Source organism: Myotis daubentonii, chromosome X (genome assembly GCF_963259705.1).
Source record: "Myotis daubentonii chromosome X, mMyoDau2.1, whole genome shotgun sequence".
Taxonomy (NCBI): domain Eukaryota; kingdom Metazoa; phylum Chordata; class Mammalia; order Chiroptera; family Vespertilionidae; genus Myotis; species Myotis daubentonii.
This window is the reverse complement of record NC_081861.1, coordinates 110,706,860-110,718,695: the sequence shown is the minus strand read 5'-3', so window position 1 is coordinate 110,718,695 and position 11,836 is coordinate 110,706,860. Positions and strand designations below refer to the sequence as shown.

Here is an 11,836-nt window from a genome sequence, read left to right as displayed (position 1 = left end):
AGGGAGCCACCGGACAAACTGCCTTTTTCCTTGGACATCAAAGAGGACTTTGGACATTGGAAAGAACACGGTAACACATTTGTTTCTGGTCATGCCAGTTTGCCCGTACCCCTTACTTGGACGTGATCTCTTACAGAAACTACAAGCCACCGTATCCTTTGAGGGGGATGGAGCACACTTCACTGTGGATCCAAGGAACCCAGGCCCGGACCCATCTTCCCCTGGCTGCATTCTTCTAACCTGTCCTCTCTCAGAGGAGTATCTCTTGCAGGAAAGGGCCAATGTGACTCTGCTTACTTGGGGAAATTATGTCTCTTTCCCATGGTTTGGGCAGAAAACACCGCCCCCCCCCCCCCCCGGGGTTAGCAAGTCATCAAGCACTTGTAGTAGTCCAAATGCAAGCCACCGCCACTCCAGCTCAGGTTCGGGAATTCTTACGGGCAGTTGGATACTGCCGCCTGTGGATACTGGGGTTCGCGGAGATTGCTGAATCTCTGTGCTCAAGTGCTGGGGAGGCGCAGCCGTTAAGCTGGACTGAAGTGGAGCAATGGGCCTTTGAGGAGCTAAAGAAGGCTCTCGTCTCAGCACCTGCCCTAGCCTTGCCAGACGTCAGGAAGCCCTTTCATCTTTACGTGAGTGAGGTACAGGGCATTGCCAAAGGGGTTCTCACCCAGACTCTATGTCCCTGGAAGAGACCTGTGGCCTATCTGTCTAAGAGACTAGACCCCGTGGCTGCAGGGTGGCCAGCGTGCCTCTGGGCAGTGGCCGCCACAGCATTGCTGGTAAAGGAGGCAGATAAGCTGACTTTGGGCCAGGAACTAGCCCTGACAACACACCCCATGCTGTGGAAGCCCTCCTTTGAGGTACTCTGGAGAGATGGATGTCAAATACCAGGGTCACCCAGTACCAAGCTCTTCTCCTGGACCAGCCCCGCATCTGATTCCATAAGACATTGGCCATCAACCCTGCCAGCCTGTTCCCAGATGATGATCCAGAGGAGCCATCCATGACTGCATAGAGGTAACAGACGCAGCTCGCCCAGACTTGACAGATATCCCATTATCATCACCAAACAAGGTACTGTTATGTACAAGATGGGACAGCGGGAGGTGGTAGTCAGCCTAGACTGCCCAAGGAAACCGAGCTGCAGACCAAGCTGCCAAGGAAGCCAAAAACCAGTGGGGCCTTTACAAGAGGAGGAATTGACAGAACAGAAGCAAGCTACCAGAGGACCAAATGCTTGGTGGACTCTACCAGGTGGCAAACTGTTGGTCCCAGAGGCTCTAGGTCAGACTTTAGTTGCCCAGTTACACCAGGCTACCCACATAGGTGTCACCAGGACTTCTGAACTTTTGTGAGGCAGGTCACAGGTAAATGCTAAGCAAGGTAAGAGGGTCCCCCTGGGAATTCAGGCCCGGGGAAACTCCCCAGGAGAGCATTGGGTGGTGGATTTCACAGAGATTAAGCTACCGACATCAGGGTATGAGTACCTGCTAGTTTTTATAGACTCTTTCTCGGGATGGGTTGAATTCTAGCCCACCAGGAGATTATACCTAGATTGAGGCTACCAGCAGTCATAGAATCAGATAACCGCCCCGCCTTTGTAGTCAAGGTATCTCAAAGTACAGCTAAGATCTTAAGCATAAATTGGAAACTCGATTGTGCATACCGGCCACAGATTCAGGGCAGGTATAAACAGGACTCTAAAAGGATTTTAACTAAATTTATCCCAGAAACCGGTGAAAACTGGACCAACCTCCTGCCCTTTTGCCTACTTACATACAGGCCAGGTGTACCCCCAACCGGGAGGGGTTCTCTCCTTTTGAAATCATGTTTGGTAAACCTCCCCCTATCCTGCCCAAAGTTAGGGGAGGAATTAAAAGTTTAAAGTCATAACCGTTCCTTGCTCAAGTCCTTGCAGGCTCTGCAGTATACCCAGAGAGCCACCCATAAGCTTGTGCGAGACGCCCTGCCAGTGCCCACCTCGGACCCTGTACATCCTTTCCAGCCTGGGGACTCGGTGCGGGTAAAGAAGTTCATGACCCAAGGACTCACCCCAACTTGGAAAGGACTATACACTGTTGCCCTGCTGACGGCATCCAGGCCTGGCTACACCACTCCCAGCTCCTGCACCAGGAAAGGGCCTTGATCCTGGCAGCCAGAGGCCTCACCCGTGTGATCCCTAGCCTGGGCTCCACGCAATCCAGGAGGAGACTCGACAGCCTCAGGAGTGGAACTGGACTTCAGTGAGGACAGTACTGATGGGGACCATGGCACTAGGGCACTTGGTAACTGTAAGAACATTTTTACTAGCCAGTGAGAAAGTCCAGGGCCAAGTGGGGCTAGATGTGCTAGGGAACAGGAGAGCAGGAACAGAATAGAGAATGCCCCTAAAAGAAGTGGAGTGAGTAAATGAAAATTAAATGTGCCAAGCTGGCGGTTTAGAACAATTAATTCAGTCAAACTACTTGTAGTTAGGGGGCAGTACAATCCCCTAACTAATGAAGATGAGTCCATGATTTGAGTCATGTACATAAAATCAGTGGGGAATGAAGTATGGTACCTATCTGGTTTGCTTAACAATGAACAGGTTATTTTGATTTTCTGAATTATATCAATCATCCCATTCGGTTAAATGCCTATTGATTGTAATGTGAAGATCCCAAGGGTTGTGGTTATACTAGTCTTAGAAAGCACATTTTCCTTAACCTGGGAAGGACAGCAGAGTTATCCCAAGGTCAGAGGGCTCTAGACCCAAAACTGTAACTTAGATAACATGCCTAAGTTTAACCAAGGTTACCCAAGGGCTCTAGATAATGTGTTTCTGGAAACTGCTTTTTTGAAAACTAGGTTCCTCATTCCAGACCAGAGGGCTGTAAATTATGTGTTTGACACCGAGACCCAAAACTATAATTAACATGCTTAATTCTGCTTCTGTAATCTGCTTTTTGAGAGCCAGGTTCCTCATTCCAAACCTTGGGATGTAATCAATACCTTCGTAAACTTTGCCTATATAAGTCTGGTGTAAAGGCCATCTTATTGCTATGAGATTTGGGAATGACCCCTCATAGTCCCGGATTACAATAAATGTGACTCCTCAATTCAACTTCATGAAGCGTCCTTCTGTGATTCACAGAGTAAGTTACAAAATTACCATTCCTTAGTATTTTGAGTGTTGTTTTAATGGATGTTTTATTTTAGAACAGTTTCAAGTTTACAGAAAAATTGTGAAGATAATACTTATATAGAAAATCCACAATTTCTCTGATAACAATCTTCTTACTTTGGTATGCGGCAACTGTAACATGAAGTGAATCATCAGTGAAACAGTTGGAGTGAAACCTCACTTATCTAGTAACTCCAATATCCAACACTGCTGTTGTAGAACAAGTTGTTAAAGGAAAAACTGTGCCAGTTGTGGAATAAAACTTCAGATCTTGATCTGACCATCCTTCCAATAGCTTAACAATATTCAAGAGTCTACCATGTAAAAAGGAAAGCAAATTCATTTCTATTCACTGCCAACACTAAGACAACACCCTGTTCCTCATCATGTGACCACCACCATCCATCCCACACCCCAATCCAAACCCAAATTAAACATCAGCTTCTTTTCTTCCTTGCCAGTATGAGAAATTGTTAAGGAAAAACTTCCCCTTCAGTCTTCTCCTTGTCCTTATTTTCAGTGTCTGGATCAGTATGGAATGGGGTATCTGGTGCCCCAACTGAAGAATTCTACATTCCTCCCTTCTCACATGCCTGCCCCCTCCTTAACTCCCTCACCATCATCTGAAAACACGCAAAAATACAAACACATTTCCTTTACACACTTGCTGGTATTTATTCAAGAAGACCATTAATGCTTTCATCTCATAATGTCCATTTCTGAACCATTTTTTATAGAGGGATACACATTATTAAGTGACTTCCTCAGGGAGACCCTGGCTATCACCAGTGGTAGATGAACACTCAAGCACTTCTTCTTCTTCTGCATTTGTTGGCTTGCTTACTGGAGGTTTTCACCTTCCTGTAGTAAAATACAATTATCTGATTCTGTCTGTCTTTCTCCTTCTCTTCATTCCACTTAAAGACCAAATTTACCATCACCATTATCTTGGTTATGTAGTTTGTAAACAAGTTAAACACAGAAAGACATTGGTTTTGGGGAAGAAATTGGAAAATGATTAGGAAATGGGCTTGTAATTGAATGACAATGGATTGAATGAGGAAGTGTCTCTGCCCAAAAAGCACAAGGCCAGAATCTAGGGTGAGGAATTATTGGGGAAGGGGAAGTATTTGAATAAGGTATTCTGACCTTATCCATTTCTTGGTCATCCAGTTGAGAAACTGACCCCCAATTCCATTTAGTACTTGCAGTTTCTTCATCCATCCTTGTGTTTGGAGTCTTAGTCCTTATCTCCACTAGTCAACAATATCTTCTTAGGAAGTTTAGCTTTTTTGAGGCAACAGACCCTACTCAAAGGGTCCTGGCCTCTATATATACTCTCTAGGTCAATGAGGAGCCACACACTTCAGCACTGTTTGCCCCAAACCAGTAGTTGCCATGGTGTGGCTTGACATCACAAAGCCTCAGCTTGACTGCCGGGGTCCAGCCCCAGCGGGTCCAGGGGTTCCCAAAGGCGTAGACGGAGTCGGCGAAGAAGCAATGACACGGAGACAGCGTTCAGTTAGATCAGCAGCCTAGCCAGGATCTCTAGCCAAGCTCAGGTCTCGATCTCCAGAGAGGTTCTGCTTAGGATCTCCAGCCAGGTTCTGTAGCCATGTTCCCTCGCTAGGTTCTCCAGCCAGGTTTTGTCTGAGATCTCCAGCCAGGTTCAGTCACCAGGTTCTAGTCAGGTTCTCTTGCCATATTTCTATAGTCAGGTTCAGTCCAGGATCCCTTGCCATGTTTTCTCTAGCGAAGCTCCTCCATCTCCAGGTTCCACGTTGGTTCTGTCTTCTGAATTCTGTGTTCTAAGTTCTGTGTGCTTCTGTCTTCTGAATTCTGTCTCATGAGTTCTGTGTTCTAAGTTCTGAGTGTTTCTGTCTTATTACAACTGTATTTATACCAGTTGATTCAATCCTATCAATCTCTATTACAAAGGTTAGGGCGTTTCTTATCTCCATTCCAGGGAGAAAAGATTATGTAGTTTAAGCATGATTGTTCGTAGTTAAAGGGATTAATTACCCACCTGGCACTTAGTTGAGGGGTTTTATTCCCTCCCTAACTTCAGGGGAAAATCCCTACCTGGGGATTCAATCTTTCTCGGAGAGGTGACCTTGGTTAAAACACAGTGCCAAGAAGGTGAGCAAACATATTAAGAACCGTATGCCATATATGCCAGGTCCCTTGAAACAGCAAGGATGGACCGGCTCCCGGCAAATTCCCCCTTTTTTTATTTTTTAAAAGTAAGCATTAAAAAGAAAAACCTCAAATGCTCTCTTATATCCATTTTAAGAGTAGGATTGGCGCTTTCCGCTATTACCTGAGTCCTGATCTATCATCCCAGGGAGAGCTTGCCAATCCTGCACTTTCCCAGGATAGAAAGGCTGCAGTGGGGTTAAGGATAAGGCTCCTTGGGCCTACCTTCTCCCATGCCATTACATTTACCTTTCCTTCCTCAGAAAAGCATGGACATACTTCTTGTATAAAACGTTCTGTCTGACTGGGAGTAACCTTAATTCCTCTGCTAGCAAGCACATATGTTAAAAGATCAATACAGAGTCTTTTTTCTTTAGACTCAGTATGGCACATCTTCTTAATCTAAAGATCAATACAGAGTCTTCTTTCTTTGGACTCAGTATGGCACATCTTCTCAATCTAAGGATCAATACAGAGTCTTGTTTCTTTGGACTCAGTATGGCACATCTTCTCAATCTAAGTTCTGTACTATCCACCTTCTTACCCTACTTAGCCTCTATAGGGGGGTCTGTAGCACCCTGGTGGAGTCCTATCCGTCCCGAGTGTGGGGGTTCTCAATGGGGGGGGGCTTACCTAGGGGAATCCTTTTCCAGGTGTTCCCAAAGGTGTGGACGGAGTCGGCGAAGACTATCCACCCTTTTCCTATGGTGGAGTCCTATCCGTCCCGAGTGCGGGGTGCTTACCTAGGGGTCCCTGTTCGGGCGCCAGATGCCGGGGTCCAGCCCCAGCGGGTCCAGGGGTTCCCAAAGGCGTAGACGGAGTCGGCGAAGAAGCAATGACACGGAGACAGCGTTCAGTTAGATCAGCAGCCTAGCCAGGATCTCTAGCCAAGCTCAGGTCTCGATCTCCAGAGAGGTTCTGCTTAGGATCTCCAGCCAGGTTCTGTAGCCATGTTCCCTCGCTAGGTTCTCCAGCCAGGTTCTGTCTGAGATCTCCAGCCAGGTTCAGTCACCAGGTTCTAGTCAGGTTCTCTTGCCATATTTCTATAGTCAGGTTCAGTCCAGGATCCCTTGCCATGTTTTCTCTAGCGAAGCTCCTCCATCTCCAGGTTCCACGTTGGTTCTGTCTTCTGAATTCTGTGTTCTAAGTTCTGTGTGCTTCTGTCTTCTGAATTCTGTCTCATGAGTTCTGTGTTCTAAGTTCTGAGTGTTTCTGTCTTGTTACAACTGTATTTATACCAGTTGATTCAATCCTATCAATCTCTATTACAAAGGTTAGGGCGTTTCTTATCTCCATTCCAGGGAGAAAAGATTATGTAGTTTAAGCATGATTGTTCGTAGTTAAAGGGATTAATTACCCACCTGGCACTTAGTTGAGGGGTTTTATTCCCTCCCAACTTCAGGGGAAAATCCCTACCTGGGGATTCAATCTTTCTCGGAGAGGTGACCTTGGTTAAAACACAGTGCCAAGAAGGTGAGCAAACATATTAAGAACCTTATGCCATATATGCCAGGTCCCTTGAAACAGCAAGGATGGACCGGCTCCCGGCACTTGACCATCCAGGGAGGGGTGGGGATGGGAGAGGAGGCAGAAGTCTCAGAAGCTCTGGTTATATAAAAGAGACCTTCCTCTTCCCTCCTGAAATATTTTCCAGACTGACCTCTCTCTCTCTATTACATTTCTTCTAGTTGAATTATAGTCCAGCATATGGCAGGGAGGTGGTGTTCCTCTAAGCCACTTCACATACTCCCCCGTCTTTTCAGTGGTCCATTCCACTACTTTACAGATGACCATTTGCTAGTATTTTGAGAGGTGTTTTAATGGATGTTTTATTTTAGAACAGTTTCAAGTTTACAGAAAAATTGTGAAGATAATACCCATGTACACCATTCCCAATTTCCCTTGTTAGTAATATCTTACTTTGGTATGGGGCCACTGTAACATGAAGTGAATCATCAGTGAAACAGTTGGAGTGAAACCTCACTTCTCTGATATCCCCAGTATCCAACAATGCTGTTGTAGACCAAGTTGTTAAAGGAAAGACTGTTCCAGTTGTGGAATAAAACTTCAGATCATGACCTGACCATCCTTTCAATAGCTTAACGATATTCAAAAGACTACCATGTAAAAAGGAAATCAAATTCATTTTTATTCACTGCCAACACTAACACAACACCCTGTTCCTCATCACAGCGAACACCACCATCCATCCCAGACACCAATCCCAACCAAAATTAAACATCAGCTTCTTTTCTTCCTTGCCAGTATGAGAAATTGTTAAGGAAAAAATTCCCCTTCAGTCTTCTCCTTGTCCTTATTCTCAGTGTCTGGCTCAGAATGGAATGGGGTTTATGGTGCCCCAACTGAAGAATTCTACATTTCTCCCTTTTCACATGCCTGCCCTCTCCTTAGCTCCCTCCCCATCATCTGAAAACACGCAAAAATACAAACACATTTCCTTCATACACTTGCTGGTATTTAGTCAAGAAGACCATTAATGTTTTCATCTTCTCATAATGCCCATTTCCGAACCATTTTTTATAGAGGGATACACATTATTAAGTGTCTTCTTCTGGGAGACCCTGGCTATCACCTGTGGTAGATGAACACTCCAGCACTTCTTCTTCTGCATTTGTTGGCTTGCTTCCTGGAGGTTTTCCCCTTCCTGTAGTAAAATACAATTATCTGATTCTGTCTGTCTTTCTCTTTCTCTTTCTCTGGTCGTTCGTCTGAAAGACCAAATTTACCATAGCCACTATCTTGGTTATATAGTATGGAAACAAGTTAAACACAGAAAGACATTGATTTGGGGGAAGAAATTGGAAAATGACTCAGAAATGTGCTTGTAATTGAATGACAATGGATTGAATGAGGAAGTGTCTCTGGCCAAAAAGCACAAGGCCAAAATCTAGGGTGTGGAATTATTGGGGAAGGGGAAGCATTTGAATAAGGTATTCTGACCTTATCCATTTCTTGGTCATCCAGGTGAGAAACTGACCCCCAATTGCCTTTAGTACTTGCAGTTTCTTCATCTATCCTTGTGTTTGGAGTCTTAGACCTTATCTCCACTAGTCTACAATGTCTTCTTAGGAAGTTTAGCTTTCTTGAGTCAACAGACCCTACTCAAAGGGTCCTGGCCTCTATATATACTCTCTAGGTCAATGAGGAGCCGTGGACCTGGGCGGCGCTGCGCTCGCGCCCCACCTGGAGGACGCGGTGTGCGCCCTGCGCTGCGCGCTGCTGGACCCCTTCGCTGCAGTGCGCCGCGAGAGCTGCGAGTGCGCCGCGGGGCTGGCGCGTGCCATGCCAGACCACTTCCACCTGCAGTCCGAGTCTCTGATCGGCCCCCTGATGCAGAGCATCTCGCACCAGCACTGGAAGGTCCGTGTGGCTGTCATCGAGGCCACGGGCACGGTCATCCAGTTCGGCAACGGGAAGTCGGTGGACGACGTGCTCCCTCACTTTGCTCAGCGGCTGTTCAATGATGTCCCGCAGGTCCGGCAGGCGGTGACGCGCGTGGTGGGCGGCTGGCTGCTGGCGCTGCGGGACCGGTACTCCTTCTTCCACAAGCTCATCCCCCTGCTGCTCAGCAGCCTGGACGACGAGATGCCGCACATCGTGCAGGAGGCCGCCAGCCTCTGGGCGGAGGCCGGCCTGCAGTGGCAGAAGGAGAATGAGGAGGACCTCAAGGACAAGCTCGACTTTGCCTCCCCGCGGCCTGCCCATCACCCCTCGCCAGAGACGCGCCCGGGGCTGGGCTGTCGGGGAGCTGGTCTTCAGAAACCTCTCCAAGATCCTCCCCGCCATCTGCCACGACATCATGGACTGGGTGGCGGGGACCAGGGTGAAGGCCGCGCGGCTGCTGGCGGTGCTGCTGCTGCACGCGGAGGACCACGCCATGCAGCACCTGGAGGCCCTGCTGCGGACCCTGCTGCTGGCCTGCGCCGACGAAGAGGGCGCCGTGGTCAGCAGCTGTACCAGGTCCGCAGAGCTGATTGGGACGTTCGTCAGCCCAGAAGTATTTCTGAAGCTGCTCTGGCCGATGCTGAAGAAGTCGCCCTCCGCCTCCGGCCTCCTGGTCCTGGCCGCAGTCATCTGGGGCTGCCCGAGGGAAGCCCTGCGGCCACACCTGAAGGCCATCACCACGGAGCTGGCCGGGGCACACATCCGTCAAGGCTCGGAGCACCTGCGCTACGGGGAGAAGCTGCTGCAGTGCGTGCAGGCGCTGGTGTCCACGTGCGGAGAAGATGGCCGGGGGTGCGGCCTGCAGCTCCTGCAAGTGCTGGTGACCGTGATGGCGCTCCTGGGGGCCCCAGGCCTCGGCAACCAGCTTCAGGAGACCGAGACCGCGCTGGCCGCGGTGGAGAGCAGTGGCGACAGCCAGGACCTCTACCGCCAGCACGTGGGCCCCCTCCTGGAGTGGCTGGGCGGCTCCCAGCGGGGCTGGACGGCACACTCCCCGGAGCTCCTGCAGTTCAGCGTGCTCGTCGACCACGCAGGCCCTGCCCTCGGAGAAGCGCTGCCCCAACTGGTCCCCGTCCTCCGGAGCTGCCTGCAGCCGGACAGAGACCCCCAGATGCGCCTGAGGCTCCTCTCCGTCCTGTCCCGGGCGCTGCTGAGCGCAAAGGAGACCGTGGACTCGCAAGGACAGCTGCACCGCTATCTCGACACCGTGGTCACGGACATCCTGGTCCCCAACCTGCAGTGGCGCGCGGGGAGGACGGCCGCCGCCATCCGCACGGCCGCCGTGTCCTGCCTCTGGGCCCTCATCAGCAGCGAGGTCCTGTCGGCCACACAGGTGGAGGACGTGCGGGAGACGCTGCTGCCCCCGGTCCTGACGGCCCTGGAAGAAGATTCCCAGATGACCCGACTGACCTGCTGCCGAATCGTTAGCGCGTTTTTTAAATCCTCTGGTGGCGCGAGCGAGCCAGATAAATTCATCAAGATTTATCCTGAACTCCTGAAACGGCTGGACGATGTTTCCACAGAAGTGAGGCTGGCCGCCGCCTCCGCCCTGGCCGTCTGGCTGGAGTGTATCAGAAATGACGGTGCTGAGGCCTGTTACCAGCGTGACGTCCAGCACCTGTACAAGGAGCTCCTGGTGTACCTGGACGACCCCGACAGCGCCGTGCAGGACGCAGTCTTGGAGGTGCTCCAGGCGGGCAGCGTCCTGTTCCCCGACCTCCTGGTGCGAGAGACCGAGGCCATCGTGCACAAGCACGGCTCCCCGACCCGCTGCGAGCAGCTGCTGCAGCACGTGCAGGCCCGGCCACCCGCCCCGTGACAGGGCTCCCGGCAGGGCCGTGGGTGCCACCGCCGCAGGTGGGCACCAGCACCAGCCCTCGTCCCCGCTAGCTGGAGTCAGCGGCCTACACCCCACAGCCCAGGACACGAACAAGAAGACTCTGACAGCAAGAATGTATTTCCTAAGGAAAATGGCAGTGTTGTGGGACGATGTTTCAAACCCGGCCATTTCTGAAATAAGGTTCTCTGAGTGGCTCTGTATTTTTATGTCCTGTTTATAGTTCATCGAAAGGTCAGCCAAAAGCCTACAGCTCATTGGACATTAAAACTAAATGTCCACTGCACACTGCAGGCAGGCCCGCGCCCGCTGGCCCTCTCTGCGCTCCCTGCACTGCTGGCTCTAATCCTGCCCCATCTGCTTCAGTGCCACCAAGGACGTTCCTGACCAGTAAAAGCCAAGGGATTTGAAGTTTTCATTCTTTCTTTGGCTTCTGTCTATTGACATTTCAGTGAACAGACTTAAAGGAATTTGAAATCTTAAGAACTGTTAGTGAATTTTTCCCATTTAAAATATACTGGAACTTAAAATGTTTTATGGGCCAATTCAGCCAGAATCTTTCCTTAGGTCAGTGATGCTAACAGTGTTGAAAATGGAAGATTAATCAGATTCTCATTGCTCTCAGGAGCAGGAAAGTAAATTCTACTTTATTCTCCAGCACTTTCTACACCCAAGTGCCTCAAAGATTTCATTTAAAGTGGTTATTATTTCCATAAGCCAAATGCAATGTTTTCTAACAATCAAATGTTAACATTTATGCTTTGCTGTTTCACTTAATTAAAAATATTTATTATAAAAAAAAAAAAGAAAACATGCAGAAAGACATTATTTGGGGGAAGAAATTGGAAAATGACTCAGAAATGTGCTTGTAATTGAATGACAATGGATTGAATGAGGAAGTGTCTCTGGCCAAAAAGCACAAGGCCAGAATCTAGGGTGAGGAATTATTAGGGAAGGGGAAGTATTTGATTAAGGTATTGTGACCTTATCCATTCCTTGGTCATCCAGTTGAGAAACTGACCCCCAATTGCCTTTAGTACTTGCAGTTTCTTCATCCATCCTGGTGTTTGGAGTCTTAGACCTTATCTCCACTAGTCTACAATATCTTCTTAGGAAGTTTAGCTTTCTTGAGGCAACAGACCCTACTCAAAGAGTCCTGGCCTCTACATATA

General features: G+C 49.0%; 1 protein-coding gene across 1 annotated transcript; it reads left to right on the top strand.

Moving 5' to 3' along the window:
• The first annotated feature begins 395 nt into the window (after positions 1-395).
• Positions 396-11,475, top strand: LOC132223613 (dynein axonemal assembly factor 5-like). The gene is given in 5 exon segments (XM_059678703.1): positions 396-863; positions 1,922-2,026; positions 3,628-3,709; positions 8,529-9,127; positions 9,129-11,475. Coding segments are annotated over 5 exon segments (2,772 nt in total). The 3' UTR covers positions 10,647-11,475.
• Positions 11,476-11,836: the final 361 nt, after the last annotated feature.